Source organism: Lepidochelys olivacea (assembly GCF_965140295.1).
Source record: "Lepidochelys olivacea isolate rLepOli2 genome assembly, chromosome: 1".
In the NCBI taxonomy this organism is placed as follows: domain Eukaryota; kingdom Metazoa; phylum Chordata; order Testudines; family Cheloniidae; genus Lepidochelys; species Lepidochelys olivacea.
The window spans coordinates 308168831-308194348 of NC_140411.1; the positions used below are offsets into that span (position 1 = coordinate 308168831).

Below are 25518 nucleotides of genomic sequence, written 5' to 3' on the forward strand. Positions count from 1 at the left end.
AGAACCTGGAGTTGGGGGCTGGAGCCCCGGTGAGAGCCTGCTGCTGCACGGCCAGGGCTCAGAGCCTGACGCCCCCTGCCTAAAAGCCAGGGCCGCGTGGCCAGCACTGGGTGTCATCACCCGAAACCCCATGTTTGGAGCTGGGAGTTGGCGACTAAAGCCCCGTGGCCGCAGCCCTGGTCCACGCAGCCACAGGGTCCCACCGCCGGCCACCCCAGAGCTGAAGCTCGAGCCCCACTATCCAGTGGTGAGCTGGAGCCAGTTCGCGTGAACTGGTTATTAAATATTGAAGCAGTTTTAGAACCGGTTGTTAACCTGCTTCCCTGCAGGGGGCACTGAGGCTTTGATGGGCTCTGGCTAGGAAGTGATGTAATTCCTCCTCCGGCCACTGGGGGAGCTGCACTGTGGGAGACATGTAGGCTGCCGCCTGGCCCTGGACACGAGCCCTGTTGCTGCTGCTGTTCCCCCGATGATCCTGGGGTTCCTGCTGCTGCCTGGTGGTTCCCCAGCTGCTCTGCTGGGCCTGGGCTGCGTCCTGTTGCTCGGGCTGTTCGGAGCCGCCCTCCCCGTGAGTACCCACCACCCTGCCCGCAGCCAACCCCTGTCTCCAGCCACCCCCTGCACCCCCTGCCTGCAGCGAGCCCCTGCTGCACCCCCTGCCCTGCCTCCAGCCACCCCCTGCTCACACCAGCCCCTGTCTCCAGCCACCCCCGCACCCCCTGCCTGCAGCCAGTGCCTGCCGCACCCCCTGCCCTATCTGCAGCCAGCCCCTACCTCCAGTCAGCCCCTGCCCTGTCTCCAGCCAACCCCACATCCTCCTGTATCTAGCCAGCTCCGCACGTCCTGCCCGCAGCCAGCCCTGCACTCCCTGTCTCCAGCTAGCCTGGCCCACGCCCCATCTGCAGCTAGCCCCACATCCACTGGTGTCCTGCAGTTCCCAGGGCAGTAACCCTGCACCCCTGCTTCAATGAGGGGGGCAGGGAGCAGCTGGGACCCACACATGTGCACACCCTAGGGTGACCAGACAGCAAGTGTGAAAAATCAGGACAGGGGGTGGGGGGTAATAGGAGCCTATATAAGAAAAAGACCCCAAAATCGGGACTGTCCCTATAAAATCAGGACATCTGGTCACCCAAGCACACCCCCAGGGCGTGGCAGGGACCCACCCGTGTGAAACGCAGCTCATTCCTAGCTCAGGCCCATCTTTCTAAAGAAGAACTTTAGGCAGGGTTAACATGCCTCCGGACAGCTCAGGCTTTTTGGTTCTTAAATCGCCGTCCGGGAGGAATTTTTAAAATTTAAAAATTCCTCCCGGGAAAATACGGACGTATGGTAACCCTGGAGGTACAAAAAGTACATACCAGGGCCCACCCCTTAAACCAGAACTTTTTACAGGGCCCCGGTTGTTAAGATTCTGGCAGCTCATCACTACCACTGTCCCCCCCCTCCCCGGGAGCACTCACCTTGCTCCTTCTTCAGCCTCCAGTCCCACCTGTCTGAGGGAGGGGCCAATGCTTGGCCCCGCCCCCCGCCCGGGGGTTGTCGTAGCCGCGGGACAGCCCTGGCGGCCGCACTGGGGAAACCCGACCCCACACACACCTCCCCCAAGCCCCTCCCAATCCTGCGCGTGCGCAGTGCGTCAAGCCCGCGGCGTCACGGAACGTTCGGCGCGGGAAGTCTCGCGAGAGCCGGTTGCCGGCCCCGGTGGTGCTGGGAAGTAGCGCGCGGAACGGAGCCCTCGCCGCCATGACTTCCGCGCTGGAGAACTACATCAACCGTATCCTTCCGCCGGGATACGTGTGCTGCTGCGAGTCGCGAGCCGCGAGCCGCGCAGGGAGGGCGGGGGAGCCGTGGGGAGGCGGAGTGGGGTCTACAGTGGCCTCTCTCTCTCTCCCTCCGCCTTCAAGGGGTCGGTGGCGGCTGCTGCTGCTTGTGGGACCCGCCCCCAACACCCACCCACCCCCTGGCTCAGCCCGGGCGGGGATGGAGGCCACGGTCTTCCCGGTCCGTGGGGCTCTGCGGGGAGGGGGCTGGGCTGGTTCTGCCTGCGGTGCTCTCTGGCGTGGGGCAGCGTGGCCTAGGGGGCAGAGCACTGAGCGGGGACTCCGGAGACCTGGTTGGGTTCTGGGGTCTGCCGCTGCCCGGCTGGTTGACTTTGGGCAGGTCACGTCCCTCATGGCGTGTGCCTCAGTCTCCCTGTCTGCAAACTGGGGCTAATGATAGTGACCCACCTCCCCCCGCCCCCAGCTCTGTGGATGAAAACGCCAGGTCTGAACAGGTTTCAGAGGCCGTGTTAGTCTGTATTCGCAAAAAGAAAAGGAGGACTTGTAGCACCTTAGAGACTAGCCAATTTATTTGAGCATGAGCTTTTGTGACAGATCAGGGCACTACTCTGAGCCCAGGCACATTCAAATTGACAATAAGGTGTACATTTTTAGTAGTGAGGGTGATTTACCATTGGCACAAACTAGCCAGGCATATGGTGGACTCTACGTCTCTTGATGTCTTCAGCACAACACTGGTTGGTTTTTTGGGGTAGTATATTTTAGAACAACACAAGTTATGGTGGACAGTATGGGGGTAAGTGGGTGAAATGTGATATGTAGGTCAGAGTAGATGATCTAATGATCCAATTCTGGTCTTAAATTCTGTGACTGTGAACAAAATAAATAGCCCAGACTCAGAAACTGTAACGGGATGGGATATCTAAAAGGCTTTAGGGAGCCAGCACAGGCTGTCTGAGGCTGTCCTGATGATAAAGGAAAATACTTGTCTCTATATTTTTGGGGGTCTGCTGCTTTGATTTTTTTACTCTCCTGCAAAGAAAAGCACAGTGATGCTGGTTTGACAGAACAAAAATATTACCCCAGACCACTGCTAATTTCAGAGGTTGATTTCATCAGTCAGTTAACACATTTCTTTAACAATTTTTTGAGTAAGAAATTTTTAAGGCACAAAGTTAATCTCTTGAATCATAGTTAATACTACAGATTTGTGTTGAACACAACACCTTCATCTTGTTTCAAGCTGTGAATATGTTTTCTTTAAACATTTCCTTGACTGTACTGTTAGGTACTGTTGCAGTAATTACTTCTGATGGAAGAATGATTGTGGTGAATATAAAATTAGTACTATGTAAATAGTGTTGTTTGGATTATGTGGGTTTTTAAAAAATAACTAGAGCATTAACCTTCTAATGGCAGATGCCACACTCAAATAACAAAGCATGGAAACTGCTCATCTTGAACATTGTTCATCTTTCCTACAGAGCCTAAATAACCTTTTTTTTTAAAGAGACATCACTTTTAAAATCCTGTCAATTTAAAAACAAGTTTCAAATATTGTTGGGGTATGAAAGACCCACACAAACAGGGAAAACTAAATATACAGCAGAAATGGGGAAATTCGCTATTTTTAATTGACCATCAACTGCACAAAGTACATTTGAAAAAAGTAACTGCCTTTAATAGAGTGGTTTTCAAACTGCGGGTCGTGACCCAGTACTCGGTCGCGGAATGTAAGGCACTGGGTCGCGGCAGTTCTGGTCAGCCCGTTAAAAAGTCCTGGGCCGTTAAAAGTCCCGTCGGCAGTGCTGCCCAGCTAAGGCAGGCTTGTCCCTACCTGTTCTGATGCCGTGCTGTGCCCCGGAAGTAGCCAGCAGCAGGTGCGGCTCCTAGGCGGGGGGGCCACGGGGCTCCACTCGCTGCCCATGCCCCGAGCACCAGCTCCACACTCCCATTGGTCGGGAGCTGGGGGTGGGGTAGTGCCTGTGGGCGAGAGCTGTGTGGAGCTGCTTGCACACCTCCGCCTAGGAGCTGGAGCTGCTGCTGGCTTCTTCTGGGGTGCAGCGCGGTCTGTGGTGACAGGACAGGCAGGAAGCCTGCCTTAGCACCCCTGCTGTGCCACTGACCTGACCGGGGGCCACCCAAGGGAAGCATCTGCCCCAACCCCACACCTTAATCCTCTGCACCAGCCCTGAGCCCTCAGAGCCCCTTCCTGCATCCCAAACCCTTCATCTCCAGCCCCACCCCAGAGCCTGCAACCCCAGCCCAGACCCCCTCCTGCACCCTTGCCCCAGCCTTGAGGCCCGCCCCCCAACTCAGATCCCCATCCTGCACCCTGCAGCCCTCATCCCTGGCCCCACCCCGCAGCCCTCACCCCTGTACCCCAACCCTCTGCCCAAGCTCTGAGCCCCTCCCAAACCCCTCATCCCCAGCTCCGTTGGGTCGTGGGCATCAACAGTTTTTTTCAACTGGGTTGCCAGAAAAAAGTTTGAAAACCACTGCTCTAATACTAAGTTACAGTAATCTTAACTGTTACTTGTAACACGTGATAGTGCATGATAATCATCTTAACCTGACTGTCTGCTATCAAGTTCCAATCTCTAACAGTACATGTTTATTCAGCTTTAAAGCTCAGAGTAAAATCTAGATTGATCATCTCTTCTACAGTATATTGCTGCCTGAATTATTCTTGTGAGCTGAAATGAAAAACTTAAAGATAATTGGAACACTTAAATTTTTTGTGCGCTTTTCAGGGAACCCTCAAAGGTTTTGATCAGACCATCAACTTGATTTTGGATGAAAGCCATGAACGAGTGTTCAGTTCTTCACAAGGAGTTGAACAAGTAGTATTGGGATTGTACATTGTTCGAGGAGATAATGTGTAAGTATATCTTATTCTTTTCTAAAACAAATCAGAATTAGTTAAAACTGTTTTAAAGCTGTAATGATGCAAGATGTCAGATTGATAAACCTAGAAACCCTAAATTCTCTTTATCCACAGGTTCAGAACAGACAGTAACAGCAAACCTGCCTCAACCTTGACATAGTGGGCAAACATCTGTAGAATGGCTAAAATAGTTCAGACTCCATGTCATAAATATAAAGGGAAGGGTAAACCCCTTTGAAATCCCTCCTGGCCAGGGGAAAGCTCCTCTCACCTGTAAACGGTTAAGAAGCTAAAGGTAACCTCGCTGGCACCTGACCAAAATGACCAATGAGGAGACAAGATACTTTCAAAAGCTGGGAGGAGGGAGAGAAACAAAGGGTCTGGGTCTGTCTGTAGTCGTCTTGGCCAGGGGCAGAACAGGAATGGAGTCTTAGAACTTTTAGTAAGTAATCTAGCTAGGTATGTGTTAGATTATGATTTCTTTAAATGGCTGAGAAAAGAATTGTGCTGAATAGAATAACTATTTCTGTCTGTGTATCTGTTTTGTAACTTAAGGTTTTGCCTAGAGGGGTTCTCTATGTTTTTTGAATCTAATTACCCTGTAAGATATCTACCATCCTGATTTTACAGGGGGGATTTCTTTATTTCTATTTACTTCTATTTTTATTAAAAGTCTTCTTGTAAAACACTGAATGCTTTTTCATTGTTCTCAGATCCAAGGGTTTGGGTCTGTGGTCACCTATGCAAATTGGTGAGGCTTTTTATCCAACATTTCCCAGGAAAGGGGGTGGTGCAAGTGTTGGGAGGATTGTTCATTGTTCTTAAGATCCAAGGGTCTGGGTCTGTAGTCACCTAGGCAAATTGGTGAGGCTTTTTACCAAACCTTGTCCAGGAAGTGGGGTGCAAGGTTTTGGGAAGTATTTTGGGGGGAAGGACGCGTCCAAACAGCTCTTCCCCAGTAACCAGTATTAGTTTGGTGGTGGTAGCGGCCAGTCCAAGGATAACGGGGGTAATATTTTGTACCTTGGGGAAGTTTTGACCTAAGCTGGTAAAGATAAGCTTAGGAGGTTTTTCATGCAGGTCCCCACATCTGTACCCTAGAGTTCAGAGTGGGGGAGGAACCTTGACACTCCAGTTTTGGCACCCCTTACTGAAACAGCCAAAAAGTGTTCCAGTTAGCACTAGCTTAGATGAAGATGTGCACACTTATCACTAGAAGTGAGGAAGACATTTTACAAAGGCCCTGAATAGCCATCAGAAGGTTGTTTTTGGTCAGTAACAGGTTTAGTCATATTGAAACTGGTAACCTAGAGCATTGTTTCTCAGATGCAACCACGACAGCATCCTGGGCAGAGATGGGAAGGGGGTAAAGCAGTGGCCCCTCCCTGCAGGACCTGGAGCAGGCTTCCGCCCCCCTCTTCTTCTCTCCTTCCCCCCCCCCCCATCTTCAATTGTGGGACTGTGGGGGCAGGCTTCACACCCCAACCCCTGCCTGGCTTCAGCCCAAGGCTCCGGTGGCAAGCTTCAGCCCACCCTGCTTGGCTTCAGCCATGGGACTCTGTGGGAGAGCTTCAGCCCCCACCCTGCCCCCTTCAGCCGTGGGCCACTGGTGGTGGGCTCTGGGCTTCAACCCACCCAGGATGGTGGTGCTCTGTGCTTCAGCCCCCCTCTGCCCCAGGTCCAGATGTGGGGCTCTGGCTCTGGGCTTCACGCCATGGTCAAGAGGCAAGGAGCAGGGTGAGCCAGGGTTGCGAGGCCCTGGAAGGGAGCTTGGGGCAATGCGGCAGGGGAGCAGTAGTGTCCAGGGGGGTGGTAGAGAGTCCTGGGGAGGCAGCAGGGGCCGGGGGCACCAAAATACAACTATACATTATTTTTATTATTGGGTCTGCAAAAAACAAAACAAAACCCTACATAAAGGAATTGCAATGATTTGGACATGTATACGTGCATATTTGTTTGTTTTTCTTAAAGTTAATTAAGTATTTTAGGAAACTGTGTCTGAGCAGCCACCAGAAGGAGTTGTTGGCCACAGTCTGAGACCACCAAAATAATTTGTTGTGAGAACCCCTGACCTAGAAGTGAAAGGGAGTTGTATGCTTCAGACCTGACGACCTGTAATAAAAATTGTAACATAAGTTCTCACTTGTGGATTTAGGACTTATTATTTATTTGTATTACCATAGTGCCCAGCTCCCCATAGTGCACACACAACAAAAAAGGCCATCCTGCCCCAAAGAGCTTCCAATCTAAGTATAAGATGAAACAACAGATCCTGGAGTACAAGGAAATAATATTGGTCAACATGATAGGAGCAGCCTAAGCGTTTAATATTCTGTAAATATCAGGGAAAAGAAGAATTAAGTAGAGCTGGATGAAGTTTCAGATGAACAGTTTATTTGCCGAAAAATGCAGTTTTGAGGCTACCAAAACTATTTGCGTCGAGTTTGACAAATAGGTTCAACCAAACTGAAAAATTTGAAACATTTTTGGTAATGTCAAACAAAATGTTTGATTTCTATTAAAAACAAATCATTTTTATTTTTCTGGCCTTTTTACCAAAGAAAAGAATTCACAAAATAGCTGGAGGAGGTGGTGGTGATGCCTTCCTCATAACCTTTAGGCTACTTACCTAGGATGTGACAGACCCAGGTTCAAATCACTGCTCCCATTGCAGGAGAGTGCCCTAGACACTGGGCAGTGGAGTATTCTGATACAGGGCTTTCTTAATCTCTCTTTTCAGAGTAGCAGCCGTGTTAGTCTGCATCCGTTTAAAAAAAAAAAAAAAAGTACTTGTGGCACCTTAGAGACTAACAAATTTATTAGAGCATAAGCTTTCGTGAGCTAAAGCTCACTTCATCGGATACTTTAATCTCTCTTGAAACTGTTCCACTTTTTGTAAATAATTAGTCACTGAAGCAGGGACTTGAAATTAAGTCTCTCACATCCCAGGTAAGCGCCCCAACTACCAGCCTGCAGAGTCACATCCCAGGTGAGTGCCCCAACTACCAGGCTGTAGAGTCATTCTCACTCTTTCCCTGGCTCAATGACTGTACATGGTTATTCACACACAATCATGGTGAAGTCATTGCCTTGAGAATAACTCTATCGCCTTGTAGTTAGGACACTTGCCTAGAATGTGAGAGATCCAAATTCAAATCCCTGCTCTAGTGACTAGGAGTAGACAGATTTCATCCAAAGTTGTTGAAGCATCAAAATGTATAATATCTTTTCAGGCTTCTAGATTGACAAATGTTTGCAGAATGTACTTATTGTTCAATTTTATTTTATTTTTTTGCTCCAAATAAAATCTATGGGGAAAAATTACTGAAGTTTTGCAATTCTGTAATCACAGACCTCATTCTGGTATAGCAAGTCACCATATTTGTGGTTTCCATCTTGTTTCAAAGTGGGACAATTTCTACTAGTGATATTTAATCTATTTTGTTACTTTATAGTGCTGTCATTGGTGAAATTGATGAAGAGACAGATTCAGCACTTGACTTGGGGAATATTCGAGCAGAACCTTTGAACTCAGTAGCACACTGAACAGGAGAAACACAAGGATGCACAAGGACTTTGTAAACTTTGGCTGTATAGAACTATTTAAAAAACAGCATGAAGAATTTTTACAAATTGTTATAACTTGGTTGCCCCACACTTTATTTTGTGAATGTGTTGTAGTTTGATATGTAAATTAAAATACCTACATTTTATTGAAGTCTCTTGTATAATTTCACTGCAAAGTAAACTTACATCTAACATTAGCATTTAATTTCAGTGGCAGACTTGACACTTCAGACATAAACTACTCGTGAATGCCACTTTTGGAGTAGAAACATAAATCACTACTTTTAAAGGTGAAGTGTGCTTTACTGTGTTGATTTGTAAATTACACTGCAAAAACACAAGTCAGTTTAACTTCTGCCAACAAGTAGCTTTTTTTAATGTGTGATATTTCAGTATTACAAATAGTGACACATTTTGGACAAATATAGTTCTGATTTGAGTGCAGGAGAGAAAGTCGTAATACTAGGATCCTTGTTTACTAACCTATATGTGGAGACTTCATGATGCATGTTTCCAAAGTATTGCAAATTTGCTTTTATCAAGTTAATGGGACTGTTACTCTTCTGGTAATCACAAAACATCTGAATGTATTTTGTTTATTAAACCATTCCAGCCATTGCACCAATTCACAAATGCCAGAGCATTCATAACTTCAGTGTACCTCTGTGGTGTTTGTGAATATCAGTTTGCAAAATAAACGATTTTCTGTCACTTGCACTAACACACATTAGGCTACTATAATAATGAGATCTATTCATTGTGAACAGGGCACTTAAATAGAGTAGTCAGATGGAAGGAAGACTGATAAGTTCCAGAACAAAAATTATTCTTGTCCTGTACTCTAAACAATCCCTCTTGCATCTTAAACTTTGGGGAAGAGCTGAATAAAGAGAATGAATTGTTTGTTTGCTAATGTGTAACTTATTTTTGTTAAGCATTAGTTTTTTACATATTGCTGGCTCAGGTTAATGTCAGAGTAGAACAAATTATTCATTTTTCATGTGTATTTGCATGTACAATTACTAAATGAATGTACTTATCTTTGTAAAGTTCTTTAAGATTATGGATCAAAAGCACTAAATAGGAGCTAAATATCGTAAATTGGGCAGATGTAACTATGCACTAAACCGAGGGAGGCTAGAGTGCCTGTGCTGGAAAAGGCCGCAGTAGCAGTAATTACTGCACAAAGGCAGAGTCCTTACACATTTAAATGTGCAATACACAGAAAACAGACATCATAGCTACATACATCAGTCAGGTAAAACTGACTCGCCAGAGCTGTATTAAAATTATTTTCTCAGTCTGAAGAGTTATCCATCTACTTAGCTGTTTGTGCATCCCAGGATCATATTAGATCTTTCAGCCACAGCATCAGACTGGAAGCTCATGTTCAGCTGATTATCCACTACAACCCCCAGATTTTTTCAGAAGTGCTGCTTCCCAGGTTAGAGTCTCCTACCTTGCAAGTGTGGCCTACGTTCTTTGTTCCTAGACGCATACATTTATGTCTAGCCGTATTAAAACACATATTGTTTGCTTGTACGTAGTTTCTCAAGTGATCCAGATTGCTCTGAATCAAGGGCCTGTCCTCTTCATTATTTACCACTCCTAAATTTTTTTGTGTCATCTGCAAACTTTATCAGTGATTTTATTTTTTCTTCTAGGTCATTGATAAAGATATTAAATAGGGTGGGGGTCAAGATCTAATCCCTGCAGGACCCTCCTGGAAACAGACCTTCTTGATGATGATTCCCCGCTTACAGTTACATTTTGAGACCATTTAGCTAATTTTTAATCCATGTAATGTGTGCCATGTTAACTTTATAGTGTTCTAGTTTTTAATCAAAATGTCATATGGCACCAAATCAGCCATCTTACCAAAGTCTAAGTATAGTACATCAACACTATTACATGTAGCAACCAAACTTGTAATCTCATCAAAAAAAGATATCAAGGTAGTCTGCCAGGATCCATTTTCCATAAACCCATGTTGATTTACATTAGTTACATTACCCTCCTTTAGTTCATTATTAATTGAGTCCCATATCAGCAGCTCTTATTATCTTTCCTGGGATCAAAGTTAGGTTGACAGGCCTATAATTACCCTAGTCATCCTGTTAACCCTTTTTAAAAACTGGCACAACATTAGTTTTCTTCCAGTTTTCTAGAACTTCCCCAGTGCTCCAAGACTTATCGAAAATCAACAGTAACAGTCCAGAGAGCTCCTCAGCCAGCTCCTTTAAAACTCTGGGAGGCAAGATGTCTGGACCTGCTGATTTTAAAATGTCTGATTTTAGAAGCTTCTGTTTAACATCCTCCAGATATACTAGTGGACTGGAAAGAGTGTTATCACCATATGGTGAGACATAATCTGTTTTTTCCTCAAATATAGAACAGAAATATTTATTGAACACCTCTTCCTTTTCTGCAAAGTATTGTTTAATCATAATAGTAGGACCAGAGCATAGCAAGATAAAAAGTTTTAATGTAACATAATATCTAAGTGTATGTCGGTCTTACCCAAAGCTTAGGTTGACCTACCTTCACTTGAGTACCCCCACCTCTGGGGACTGGGGTTTAGTTTGCTTCCTCACTGACCCTCTCTCTCCTCTGTGCTTCAAGAGCTCTCAGTTTCTCAGTCCCAAAGTTGTTTGTTCCAGTTTCCTGCCTGAAGGCATCACCTCTCTTGGGTACAAGTTGAAACCCTCCCCCCACCCCAGGTCCCCAGCCATACAATTGATCTCAGCATGGTCAGAGAGAAATTTCTAGGGGGATGACACCTGCATTGTCCTTTTAAGTGTTGGTAAATGGGGCAATTTGAAGCTATTGTCTTCCCTTTCCTGTGAACATGTAAGTAAATCCTGCATGAATTAATCGTTTAATTTGACAATCATAGAGCAAACAACACAATCACAAATAGATGGAAATATCATTCATAAAATATTACAGGTATCTTCCCATCCTTCACAATCTGAGCTCCATCCAAAGATCTGAAAAAAGTCCATGTGGTATCATTGGTACTCCTTGTCTCCTGTGCAATGGGGAAGGCCATCACTTAGATTGTTGTTTGGCATGCTGTGTCTTCATGCCTTAGACTTGAAAGGATAGGCACATTTAACTCCTGGCCTTCCTCATGACAGAAGCCATACAAGCCAGCTCTTTGGATCCATCCACTAGTCAGGCCCCAATCCTCAGGCAAAAGAAACTTTAGAAGTCCCTAATGTGCCCAGCACCATTATTGGGTTTTGAGTCAGAACACTAAGTCTAGTTTCACTTCCAGATCTCCAGTGCCAAAGAGGCTGGTTCTGTCATTTGAACCTTTATCTCAGGGTGTGTGAGGTACTGGGGAATTCAGTGCCTTTTCTGGCCAAAAACTGGTTGGTGCTATCAGTGCAGGTTCTTCCATGCCAAGTCTGTTCCATTGCTCTGGAAGTTTCCAGTTAAGTGCCTTTGTGTCAGTGCTAAGCTTTCCTCTGATCTTGGTTCTCCATCAGACCTAAAGTTTAGGAATGCCTGGGTTCCCTTCGCTGTAGTTGGAGTGGTGCTGGGCGTAGGGGAAATTATAACTTACGTTAGGGAAAGAAAAGTACTGTGATGTTATAAGGTCAACCTGGTAGCCATACAAGGGCAGAGTTATGGTTGTGTGGTTGTCTTGTGTGAGAAATATTCCCTTAACTCTGCATTTCCTCATGCTCTAACCTTTGTTTTCATAGTGCCTAACACTCTTTTAAGAGAGACGTGCTGAGACTGTATCTGAGTTTCCAAAGGTTTGACTTTGCCTTATGCATTTCAAAATCTCTTGTTCCAGAAGGATCAGAGGAGCAGGATACAATATTGTGCAGCAGCAACCTTTACAATGTTCCTTGTAAATGAATACATAATTACAGACAAAATATACACATCTGGAAGAGGCGGTTAATGTAGACACATTCATTGATGATATATCTGCCTAGATAACATATTGACAAGAAAGAACCTCCTCTGATGCTCTGTGCCTGTTCCAGAGAGCTGTGTCTAGAATTATAGAATAGGTGCCTCTATGCACACATACAGTGATGGCTGTAGAGTGTGCAGGGCACACCAACAACGTGGACACACTGAACAGTTTCAGCAGTAATAGACACACTTTGTTGTGCTGCTTAACCTTGGAGTGGAACAATTTTTTTTAGTGCATCTGGGGCTATAAAATGCTACTTCTTAAAGGCAGTGATCCCAAAGCATCCACCCTTGATTTTTCAGTTGTGCATGGGAAAAAGATGAACTTCTGGAGGCAATGGATTGAATAGTTTTGTTATCCCTATGGCAGCAGTAAACAGCAGTCCCTAATGCTATGGCTGGTGCTCATGCTGACTCTCAACACCTCTGCTCCAGCAGCCAGTGTTTGGAAACTTCAGCTCCTTCTGCCAACAGGTAATAAAAAAGCAATGGCATTGTGTTTTTAAGCAAATATAACTTTTTACAACAGGCAATTTATATATATATATACATATATATATATATGTAGTGTGACAAATATGGCGATAGTTGAGGCAGATAGGGAGGCTAAAGAGAAGAAGGGGATGGTCAGCTGGGCATGGGTCTTGTTGGTATAGAATATCAGGGTTGGAAGGGACCCCAGAAGGTCATCTAGTCCAACCCCCTGCTCGAAGCAGGACCAATTCCCAGTTAAATCATCCCAGCCAGGGCTTTGTCAAGCCTGACCTTAAAAACCTCTAAGGAAGGAGATTCTACCACCTCCCTAGGTAACGCATTCCAGTGTTTCACCACCCTCCTAGTGAAAAAGTTTTTCCTAATATCCAATCTAAACCTCCCCCACTGCAACTTGAGGCCATTACTCCTCGTTCTGTCATCTGCTACCATTGAGAACAGTCTAGAGCCATCCTCTTTGGAACCCCCTTTCAGGTAGTTGAAAGCAGCTATCAAATCCCCCCTCATTCTTCTCTTCTGCAGGCTAAACAATCCCAGCTCCCTCAGCCTCTCCTCATAACTCATGTGTTCCAGACCCCTAATCATTTTTGTTGCCCTTCGCTGGACTCTCTCCAATTTATCCACATCCTTCTTGAAGTGTGGGGCCCAAAACTGGACACAATACTCCAGATGAGGCCTCACCAATGTCGAATAGAGGGGAACGATCACGTCCCTCGATCTGCTCCAGCAGGTATCCAGCAGGTGAGCGGGCTTCTGCCCACCCACTGCTAAAGGACCTCCCCCAGCCTAAGGGGAGGATCCACAAGTAGGCCAGATTTATAGTCTTTGCGCAAAGCAGTGTGGAAGCAGTCATAGTTGTAAAGCCTTGTAATGAATTATAAGTGGCTGCCTGCAAATCTCAAGAGTCAGGATTGAGTTGTCTAACTACTGTCTCTGCAGCAGCCCTACTTGAATGAGCTTTAAGTGTCCCTCAAGCAACAGTTCTGCCAATGAATAACAAAGAGAAAGCATGCTTGTTCTTTGGACAAAATGCACTACATCTTGAATAAAGCAAAAAGCTGGATGGGCTTTTTTAAATGTTTGCTCCTGGTAAAAACTAATGGACATGATCAGATACAGTTTGTGAAAGGAAGTTTTCCTGGTATTTTATTTGTATAGCTATAGCCTATGAGAGTACAACCTATTTTTGAAAAAGGAATTTGCCATGATGCAGTTTAAAAATCTAGAAGTTGATTCTAAAAGAATACTTAGCAAGCTGCCTTTGTGGCACATCTTAGCAAGAAAATTAAGAGGTGTTTCTGACACTAATTATATAACAACCAGTGTATAGATAAATCAGCAAAAATTTATACAACTCATTAGCACAAAATCCCAACAACAGCTTCTATGCCAAGTCACACAAGGGATTTTCACAATACAATGATGTGTTCAAATAAAATGATGTGTTTCAAATAAAAGAATCACAAAATACTTAAGAGCTAATTAGCCTCTGCATACAATTACCTAAAACCAGAAGGAGATGGCTTATTAGGATGAAATCTCTGTGAGCAGCCATTTACAGAGATCCCATGAGGGAGGTGGGGTTGCCCCCCTACCAGAATAGGCCATGGGACCTGGCTCAAACCTGAGAGTACCCAAGGTTCTATTGGAGGCCATCTGTGGAGAAGCTCTGTGCTTCCACAACAGCTCTGGCGCCTGCCACCTGATAACACACCTGCTGCTAGAGTTCCATTACCAGGGATCCTTGCTGCCTGAGGTTGTCCCCAGATTGTTGAGTGGGAGGTTCCATAACCTGAATTATTTTCTCTGGGGAAATCTCTGCAGGGCCAAAGGAGGCATAAGGTACATGCCCCTCACCACCCCTTTTCGCTGCCCATTCACTCTCCAAGTCTTCCTGAGGGCTGGTGCTAGGCCCCAGGAAAGGCCTCCTGGGGGAGGGTGGAACAGTGTGGTACGCATGGATACATGGCTACCATCCATATGTGTGCCTGGATTTCAAAAGGGCAGGCTAGGCAAAGAATGAGACATTTCTTACCTGATAATTTTCTTTTAGCAGTTTCTCTTCTTGTTCGTTTCTAATGGGTTAAAACCCCCACCCCTCCAGAATTCAGAGGCAGTCCAGTGTTGTTTTTGGAGGCTCCGGGACTAAGCCCCACCCTTCCATACAGGTCACTGAAGGAGTACTTCGACAGCTGTAGAAATACTACAGCAACCGATTATTAGCATTAAGACAACCTGATACAATGTGTTAAATTAACCTTAAAACAATTATAAATACCTAACTCTCCCTTTAGTCATTTACCAGACTACCAGGGTGGGCTGAATGAGGAGAGAAGCTGCTAATGGAAAGAAAATTATCAGGTAAGAAATTTGGCATTCTCTTGCACAGCATCTCTCCTCATTCATCACTAATGGGAAGCAGCAAGCAATGAATTCAAAAAGTAGGGGAGGGGAAAAGGATGCTTTAATTATTATTATAGTTGAATAATAGGCAAGAATGGAAGTTTCCCTCCATAAAGAGCCAGAGCTCTGTAATCTAAGGAATTATGTGGGAACCAACCCAGTAGCAGCTTCCTGTGGAGAAATGGAAACTCACCTTGCAAATCTTCCTCAGATGAGGCTCATACACTTTCCCTGCAGTGCCTCTAAAGACTTCTGTGATGCCTAGCATGCCACTTAGTGCAGAATTTTTGTGTTTTGCCTGGAGCAACTTTGATGCGTTATATTACCTTGACATTTTGGATAGCATTAGATGAACAAGACACAACTGGTGCATGTACTCCATGTGCTTCAGATATATTTTAAAGCACTAGGAATACCTATTTATGACACAACCTTCCAAGGTTTAGAACAAAACAACCGGAGACCTGTTTCCCAGGAATTGTGGAAAGAGGAACTTATCTTGATCAGAAAGACTTCTGGAGCTATAAAAGTAACTTTTTCCTCATGACAACAACAGTGTAGTTCTTGTAGAGCTAGGGGAGCTAATTCCAAAAGTTGCATTTCAGAGGTACTGGCAACTAGAAAGGCCAGATACAAGCCTGTGTAATCTTGTTATTCTGATTAATCTTGGCACCTGATACTCAAATGGAGACTCGAATGTGCCTACCTATGGAACATTGCTCGGGCCAGTTCTTCTTCGAGGGCTTGTTCATGTCAATTCCAATCAGGTGTGCGCGTGTGCACGTGCACAGTAGCAGGAAGATTTTTCCCCTACCAGCATCTGTGGGGTCGGCCTGGGCCCCCCCATGAGTCACGCTTTCATGGTGCCCAATAAAGGGTCCTGCTGACCCACCACCTCCTCAGTTCCTTCTTACTGCCAATGACGGTTGCTGGAACTTCCCCTTGCTCTTGCTTCAGCAAGCGGCTTAGCAGTACTTTCGGTTTTCACTGTAGATAGTTAGTTCTAGTTGGTTAGTATAGCATAAATTCACTTATAAGTTACACGGGGTTCCTTCCCCTTGTTTTTCTCCTCCCCACCCCCCTGCCCCGTTATCTGTCAGTGGGGCACTCCGCGATCCCTGGGCTTCAAGACTTGCTCGGACTGCGTGAAGCACATGCCTAAAAGTGACCCCCACACCTCCTGTTTACGGTGTCTGGGCAAGGGAAAAAGACCACTGCAAGATCTGTTGGGAAGTCTGACCGAGAACTCTAAGAGAGGGAGCAGCGGCTTAAAATCCTCCTCATGGAGGCAGCTCTCTGACCTCGGTTGGACCCAGGTGCCGGGGATCCTGCTTCCAGTCAAGCTCTGGGACACAACCGCATTTGCTCCAACCCCTCAGACAGAGACAAACACCTACAAGATCTCTGTCAAGCTTTCTTACAACTACAATACCCACCTGCAGAAGTAAAGAAACAGATTGATAGAGCCAGAAGAGTTCCCAGAAGTTACCTACTACAGGACAGGCCTAACAAAGAAAATAACAGAACGCCACTAGCCGTCACCTTCAGCCCCCAACTAAAACCCCTCCAACGCATTATTAAGGATCTACAACCTATCCTAAAGGATGACCCAACACTCTCACAAATCTTGGGAGACAGGCCAGTCCTTGCCTACAGACAGCCCCGCAACCTGAAGCAAATACTCACCAACAACCACATACCACACAACAGAACCACTAACCCAGGAACTTATCCTTGCAACAAAGCCCGTTGCCAATTGTGCCCACATATCTATTCAGGGGACACCATCACAGGGCCTAATAACATCAGCCACACTATCAGAGGCTCGTTCACCTGCACATCCACCAATGTGATATATGCCATCATGTGCCAGCAATGCCCCTCTGCCATGTACATTGGTCAAACTGGACAGTCTCTACGTAAAAGAATAAATGGACACAAATCAGATGTCAAGAATTATAACATTCATAAACCAGTCGGAGAACACTTCAATCTCTCTGGTCACGCAATCACAGACCTGAAGGTCGCTATCTTAAAACAAAAAAACTTCAAATCCAGACTCCAGCGAGAAACTGCTGAATTGGAATTCATTTGCAAATTGGATACTATTAATTTAGGCTTAAATAGAGACTGGGAGTGGCCAAGTCATTATGCAAGGTAGCCTGTTTCCTCTTGTTTTTTCCTACCCCCCCCCCCAGATGTTCTGGTTTAACTTGGATTTAAACTTGAAGAGTGGTCAGTTTGGATGAGCTATTACCAGCAGGAGAGTGAGTTTGTGTGTGTATGGGGGTGGGGGGGATGTGAGAAAACCTGGATTTGTGCAGGAAATAGCCCAACTTGATTGTCATGCACATTGTGTAAAGAGTTGTCACTTTGGATGGGCTATCACCAGCAGGAGAGTGAATTTGTGTGGGGGGTGGAGGGTGAGAAAACCTGGATTTGTGCTGGAAATGGCCCACCTGATGATCACTTTAGATAAGCTATTACCAGCAGGACAGTGGGGTGGGAGGAGGTATTGTTTCATATTCTCTGTGTATATATAAAGTCTGCTGCAGTTTCCACGATATGCATCTGATGAAGTGAGCTGTAGCTCACGAAAGCTTATGCTCTAATAAATTGGTTAGTCTCTAAGGTGCCACAAGTACTCCTTTTCTTTTTGCTTCCAGTACGTCTTCTTCAGTGGAGAGTGCTCTAGCGCCGTCTTCGAGAGATCCGGCGTCGAAGAAAGACACTGCCAAGGAGGCTTGGCACTGGCATGGAGCCTCTGGGGGCATTCCAGCCTTTGGCATCGGTCCCAATCACCGGCACAGAAGAAGAGGATGGGAAAGAGGCTGATCCCCCTTAGCAAGATCCAGGGACTAGCCATCAGTGGCACCTCAGTCGGGCCACAATTCCGAGGCTCAGAGTGGGGATATGTCGACTCCTGCCCAAGTGAGGCAGTCGAGTCTGGGCCCATCATACTCGCTGAACCCCTTGGAGCACCTGCTGCTCCCATCCACCCAGGAGACTTTTGAGGTGGCGCAGGACCTGCTGAGATTCACGGCGCCATTCTCACCCTCGAGGCAGGAGGATTCGCCGGCACTGCAGGCTCCATCCTGGCACCCCATTCAGTCAAAGGGAAAGCCAGCGATGATGTCATGCCAATTCCCGTCACCTCAGCACCCCCTGATTCCAGCACCTCCATCCAGGGAGCGCAGTCGGTCCCCGGGCTCCTGACGCTCTACGTCGAGAGGTGCAGTGCTGCCCTGGTCCTCCTATTGTGAAACATCAGAGTCGGCGTCAGACTCGTACCGCTCTGACTATAGCAGAAGCAGAAGGTCCAGCTCAAGACACCATAGGGGATCCCGCCCGATGCAGTGGCCCTCACAATGGCAGAACCCAGCTCAGTGGCCCTTTTGGACTCTGTGGGCTTTCCATCAAGGCCAGGGTCAGAGCCAAGGATCCTGCTCGGGAGCAACATTTGTTCCACCACAACCAGCGACTGAGCCATTATCTCCAGTGCCGCCGCTGCCCTCGACAACATCTTTGGCACTGGAGGCGTCAGTGGCTCAGACTGGTGCTATGGTGCTGGCTGCACCTTCGGCACCGACGACGGCACCGGCACCAGCATTTACACCAACATCGTCATCGATGCTGGCTGCGATGGCGTCGATGAAGACCCTGGTGCAGATGCTACACCAGGGGTCTAGACTGACACTGGTGTGGGACCTGACATCGGCACCAATACCCGCATCCTTCACGGCACTGGGACCAGGCCAACCAACCACAGCCTCCTGGGGTCAAAAGATCCTTCGGGTGGGGATGGTAGAGAGCAACCACCTCCTTTGGTGGCCTCTGCCTCTTCACCAGATGAGGTGCTAGTGGGCACTTCCGTAGCCCGAGCTCTGGAAGACTCTAGGGTTTGCAGCAATTGCTGTGCTGGGTCGCCCAGGGTCTGGGCATTAAGGTGACCCAGCCTTAATGGTAGATGACGCAGACTCTATGGTTAACATCCTGGCCCCCTCTGGCCCTTCCCATATCACCCTACCATTTATAAAGACAATTACCGACATGACTAAGACCCTGTGGCAGACCCTGGCCTTGCTATCACCCACCGCCAAGTGTAATGAACACCGGTACTTTGTGCCTTCCAGGGGATATGAAATCATGCTGCAGCCATCTGTTAGAATTCTTTGAGGGTATCAACAAACATGTGGACAAAGGTGATCCAGTGGATATAGTGTACTTGGACTTTCAGAAAAATCATTGACAAGATCCCTCACCAAAGGCTCTTAAGCAAAGTAAGGAGTCATGGGATAGGAGGGTAGGTCCACTCATGAATCAGTAACTGGTTAAAAGATAGGAAATAAAGGGTAGGAATAAACAATCAGTTTTTCACACTTGAGAGAGGTAACTAGCAGGGTCCCTCAAGGATCTGTACTGGGACAAGTGCTACACAAAGATTGAAACGAAAAACTTCAGTGATGTGGTGTTCACCGGGGCAATGTTGTTGGCTCATTTCCTCAAACTACCCAGGCAAACATTATCTGGCTGCATAGACAATTGCTCATGTTTTTTTTTCTTTACTGGGGCATGTGCACAGTAATCCTTCCAGACTACACATGCAAAGAAACGAGAACACATTCTTAAATATCATTCTCAATTTGCATCCCCCAAAGATTTAGTGGGTATCATGCCCTATCTGTGATAAAACTTGTCAGAGTGAGACCATTTTGGCCCACATCACAGCAATAGTTTGATCTCTAGATCTGTGTAAAAATAAAACAAAATACCAAAAACTCTTTGAAAAAACGACTATTTTGGGGGCTTATATTTTTGCACCCCCCTCAGCTCAAATAACCCCAATTTTTGGTCTCTACCATAGGCTGATGTATCCTCCCAATTCAATGCATGCACTGTCCCTCCCATCCACCCAAATGCCGCAGGTTTGGGCAGGAGCGCCATTTCAGATTTTGATGGGGGGAGCCCAGCAGGGGCCCAGAGAGGCCACATGGCCACTGGAAGCTTGCAGAATTTTTGAAATGTCAGAGAAGTTTATTATGCCAGAAATAACTTGGACAATCTTTTCCTCCAATTCTGTACTTGTATCACACAGATCTAAGATATATTGGGAAACAAGAAGGAGAGGGGTGAAGTTAGCTATGTAACCCTTCTGCCATGTGCTGAAGGCAGCAACGAGGGCTGGGTTCAATATATAGGACAGGGGTGGTCAAACTACGGCCCGCGGGCCGCATCTGGACCGTCGGACCTTTTAATCCAGTCCTCGAGCTCCCACCGAGAAGTGGGGTTGGGAGCTTTCCCTGCTCTGGTGCTTTGGCTGGGGAGCAGGGTTGGGGGGCGTGCCTTGCTCCTCATCGCGCATGCAACAGCTCCGTGCGGCTCCTGGAAGCAGGAGCAGCCAGGGGGCTCCACACACTGCCCCCGCCCCAAGCACTGGCTCTGTAGCTCTCATTGGCCAGGAACCGTGACCAATGGGAGCTGCGGGGACGGTGCCTGCGGATGGGGCAGTGCACAGCGTGGTGTGGCCCTGCCTCCGGATGGGGGACGGGCCGCTGTTTCCAGGAGCCGCTTCAGGTAAGAACCATCTGGATCCTGCACCCTCGAGCCCCACCAGGCCCTAACCCCCTTCCCCAGCCCTGATCGCCCTCCAAACCCTTTGATCCCAGCCCAGAGCACCCTTCTGCACCCCAAACCCCTCAGCCCCACCCCAGAGTCTGCAACCACAGCTGGAGCCTTTATCCCCCGTGTGTGCCCCAATCCCCTGCCCCAGCCGGCCCTCCATACAATATCCAAACTGAGATGTGGCGCTCAAGCCAAAAAGTTTGCCCACCCTTGATTTGGGAGGGGGGTGTCCTCTTAACAGTGCAAAATAGAACTGTCTTGAGCCCGGTAAACTGGGAAAACTGAACACCAGCCGTGGCCGCCGCGAAGAGGCAATACTTCACCATGCGCAAGTCCTGTGTATAACCCAAAAACCCTTTTATTAAAGGAAGAAAACACAGCATTAATTTCAGAAAATACTGCAACAATGACGTGAAAGGACTTGCATATTTGAATGTGACCTGCTCCGTGACAGGTTCAGGGGCCCTCGCATTCACTGCAGCTCTCCGTGGGGCTAGCTTGGATCCAACAGCCAGGGAAAAGACCTCAAACCAGCAACAGCGCGAGCTCTCCAAGGGGTGAACTGTCAATCACCCTATTTTCCTTCCTGATTGGTTAACTCTGTTCCGATTTTACGGCGCCTTAGCCACTAGTGCTGGGCAGGATAGCAGGAGGGCGGGCTCTGCCTGCCTGATGTTCTGATTGGCCGTGCGTCACGCCGTGTTGCCGGGTAGAGAAACCACTCTTCCCTTGGTGCTGTGTTCGGCAGCGGAGGTTGAGCTTGGAGCTTTATGATTGGCCAGAGAAATGTGATTTTGTTTTCGATTGGCTGCCGTGATGCCAGTCTGGATTTTTGATTGGCCGGAGAAAGCTGTTGCTAGGCGGAGTGACCAGCGCCGGGACTTTGCACAGGCAAGGCGGGAGCGCAAGAGAATCGGGGTCAGGGGCGGGGCGGTGGTGGCGAGGGCTGCTTTTGTGTCCACCCGTGATGGGGGTGGGTGCAGCTACACCCGTGGGCCCCGGTCAGAGCCACCACTGACCCTGGCCCTGCGCCCTCAGAGGAACCGGACTGAGCGCGCGGCTTTCAGGGGACTCAGAGGGGTCGAGCTCACAGCGTAAGGGGCGGGGCGGGTGGGTGCAGTGGGCGAACCGTGGGCGCAGATGGATTGGGGGTGCGGGGGGGGGTTGGGGTGCACCAGCAGAGCTAGAGGATGCGGGGTCTGTTGGGGTGCACTGGCAAAGCTGGCATGTCCCTCACTTGAAACCCCCATCATCTCTCCCTATCACCCATCCCCATGTATCCTTCTCCCCATAACCCCTTGCCTGTTCCCCCAGTCCTCTACCTCATAACGCCCCCCTCTCCAGGAAGCAGTCACATCTAACCCCCCCCCCCCCCGCACGAAGACTTGGATTACACTCCCCGTAAATAAAATGGCCACCCATGACCCACAAATAGGGTGCCCAGGCATCCGGTTTTCGACTGGAACACCTGGTCGAAAAGGGACCCTGGCGGCTCTGATCAGCGCGTCTGACGGGGCTGTTAAAAGACCCCTTGGCGATGCTGCGATGCTGCGGCAGGCTAGTTCCTACCGGTCCTGGCTGGCACCGCCCTGCGCTCCAGAAGCGGCCAGCAGGTCTGGCTCCTTGGGGGAGGCGGCACAGGGCTCCATGCGCTGGCCCCACCCCGAGCACTGGCTCTGCACTCCCATTGGCTGGGAACTGGCCAATGAGAGCTGGGGAGGGGGGCAGTGCGTGTGGGCAAAAGCAGCCTGTGGAGCCTCGTGCGCCCCCCGCCTAGGACCCAGACCTGCTGGCTGATTCCAGGGCATGTGTAGCACAGTGCCAGGACAGGCAGGCAGCCTGCCTTAACACCCCACCCCGCTGCGCCACTGACCGGGAGCTGCCCAAGATAAGCCGCGCCCCAACCCTCTGCCCCAGCTCTGAGCTCTGCCTCCAAGGCTGGAGCACCTTCCTGCACTACAAACCCCTCATCCCCGGCCATAGCTCAGAGCCCACACCCCCAGCTCAGAGCCCTCATCCCCCCTGCACCCCAACCCTTTGCCCCAGCCCAGAGCTCCCTCCCACACGCTGAACCCCCCATCCTCTCCTGCACCCCAACCCCCTGGCTCAACCTGCAGCCCTGTCCCACACTCCAAATCCCTCCGCCCCGTCCCCCAGCTTGGAGCCCCCTCCTGCACCCTAAACCCTTCATCCCCAGCCCCCACCCCGAGCCTGCACCCCCAGCCAGATCCCTCACCCACTCCTGCAACCCAACCCCCTGCCCCAGCTCAGCGAAAGTGAGTGAGGGTGGGGGAGAGCGAGCCACCGATGGAGGGGGAATGTAGTGAGTGGGGGGCAGGGCCTCTGGGCAGGAGGGGGCCTCTGGGCAGGGGTGGGGCTAGGGTGTTTGGTTTTGTGCAACTAGGAAGTTGGCAACCTTACCCACAAATCACTGCAACCTCCACCCACTCACTCCAAAACTCCTTTTGTCTTAGGTGAGGGCTGCTTGTGATTAACTTCATAGAGTCTAAGGCCAGAAGGGACCATTGTGACCATCTAGTCTGAACTACTGTATAACACAGGCCAGAGAACTTTCCCCAAATGATTCCTAGACTATATCTTAGAAAAGAAATCCAATCGTGATGGAAAATCATCAGTGCTGAAGAATCAATCATGAGTGTTGGAAAACTGTTGCTATAGTTAATTACCCTCATTACATCTTATTTCCAATCTGAATTTGTCTTGCTTCAACTTTCAGCCATTATTTGTGTTATACCTTTCTCTGCTAGATCGAAGAGCCCATATTAAATATTTGTTCCCCATATACGTAAAGACTGCAATCAAGTCACTCCTTAACCTTCTATCTGTTACCCTAAATAGATTGAGCTCCGGGAATCTATCACTATAACATGTTTTCTAATCCTTTAATCATTCTTGTGGCTCTTCTCTGAACCCTCTCCAATTTATCAAAGTCCTTCTTGAGTTGTGGCACCAGAACAGGATACAGTGATCGCACCAGTGCTAAGTACAAAGGTGAAATAACTTCTCTACTCCTACTCAAGTTCCCCTATTTATGCAATCCAGGGTCGCATTAGCTATTTTGGTCACATCACCACACTGGGAGCTCATGTTCAGCTGATTATCCAGCATGACCCCCAAAACCTTTTCAGTCACTGATTCCCAGGATACAGTAGGCCAAACTTATAGAATGGGGGACCTTTTTTGTTAAAATGCATATTGCTTACATCCAGTTTACTAAGTAATCCAGATTGCTCTGAATCAGTGACTTGTTCTCTTCATTATTTACTACTCTCCCAATTTTTGTATCATCTGCAAACTTTATCAGTGCTTATTATATGTTTTCTTCCAGGTCACTGATACATGTTAAATTGTGTAGGGCCCCAAGAATCAATCCACGGAGGACCCCATTGGGAACACACCTGCTTGATGACAGTTCCCCCATTTACAGTTACATTTTGAGACCTCTGTTAGCCAGTTTTTATTCATTTAGTGGTTGCCATCTAAATTGTATATTCTAGTTTTTTTAATCAAAATATCTTCTGATACCGTGGCAAACGTCTTACAGAAATCTAAATATATTACATCAGTACTGTTACCTTTATCAACGAAACTTGTACACTCACCACCAAAAAAAAAAAAAAAAAAAATCAAGTTAGTTTAACAGGATCTATTTTCCATAAACCCATATTAATTTGCATTTAATTTAATTCTTTATTAATTGAGACTCTTATCAGCTGCTCCATTATCTTGGCTGGGATTGATGTCAGGCTGATACAGGCCATTTACCCTTTTTAAAAATTGGTACAACATTAGCTTTCTCCAGTCTTCTGGAACTTCCTCAGTGCTCCACAATTTATTGAAAATCAATTGTAACAGTCCAGAGAGCTCCTCAGCCAGCTCTTTTAAAACTCTTGGATGTAAGTTATGTCGACCTACTGATTTAAAAATGGAATAGAAAGAGTGTTCACACCAGCTGATGAGATATCATGTATTCTTTCCCCAAATACAGAACAAAAATATTTATTGAACACTTCTGTCTTTTCTGCATTATTATTGATAATTCTCCTATTTCCATCTAGTAATGGACAATACCATGTTCAAGATTGCTTTTGTTCATAATATATTTTAAAAAATTCTTTACTTTCCTTAATTCCGCTGGCCATAAATTTCTCCTTCTGTCTCTTGGCTTCCCTTCTACTATTCCTAACTTTTGCTTTATAGTAATTACTATCAACTTCTCCTTTCTTCCATGTGTTATATTTTTTTTTACTTTTTATGGCTGCCTTCACTTTCCCCCTCAACAAAGTCAGTTTTTTAACCATTGTGGCCTTCTTCTTTGATTGTGGCTTTTGGGGCTTCTAGTAAGATGTTCTTAAATCATTCCTAATTATCATTCATACTTTTTCTCATTAAATTCTTTCTTACAGCTGATTTAGCTCAGAATTGTTTTCAGCTTTATGAAGTTGGCCCTGTTAAAGCAACAAGTATATATCTACACTGGTATGGACTTTATTCTCTTTGTACATTATAAATGTGATCAAGTCACATTTAAGCTACTATTATCTTTTAGTTCTGTGATCAGTTCGTTTTTATCTTTTAGGACAAGGTCTAATAAAGAATTCCCCTGTGTTGGCAGCAACACTTTTTGAGTTATGAAATTGTCTTATATGATGTTTAACAATTCCAATAAATTAGAATGTTTTAGGACAGGCAGAATGAGACCTCCAGCATATGTTACTCAAACTGAAATCCCCCCAAGTCACACAGATTTTTTTCCTACACATTATAGATAGGTGCATAAGGAGGTGGTCATTCTGTTCCCTAGTG

General features: G+C 47.1%; 1 protein-coding gene across 1 annotated transcript; it reads left to right on the plus strand.

Moving 5' to 3' along the window:
* Positions 1-1631: 1631 nt before the first annotated feature.
* Positions 1632-8384, plus strand: LSM8 (LSM8 homolog, U6 small nuclear RNA associated). Its single transcript, XM_084610266.1, has 4 exons — positions 1632-1777; positions 3073-3113; positions 4538-4665; positions 8127-8384. The coding sequence occupies exons 1-4, from the start codon at positions 1747-1749 to the stop codon at positions 8215-8217; spliced, it is 291 nt and encodes a 96-aa protein (XP_084466392.1). The 5' UTR covers positions 1632-1746; the 3' UTR covers positions 8218-8384.
* Positions 8385-25518: the final 17134 nt, after the last annotated feature.

Excerpts from the sequence above, each read along its gene's own strand:
- LSM8 (XM_084610266.1), top strand. The coding sequence starts at position 1,747 with ATGACTTCCGCGCTGGAGAACTACATCAACC. Across the intron at positions 1,778-3,072 it reads GCTGGAGAACTACATCAACC|GTACTGTTGCAGTAATTACT; the intron begins GTATCCTTCCGC and ends CTGTACTGTTAG. Across the intron at positions 3,114-4,537 it reads CTGATGGAAGAATGATTGTG|GGAACCCTCAAAGGTTTTGA; the intron begins GTGAATATAAAA and ends TGCGCTTTTCAG.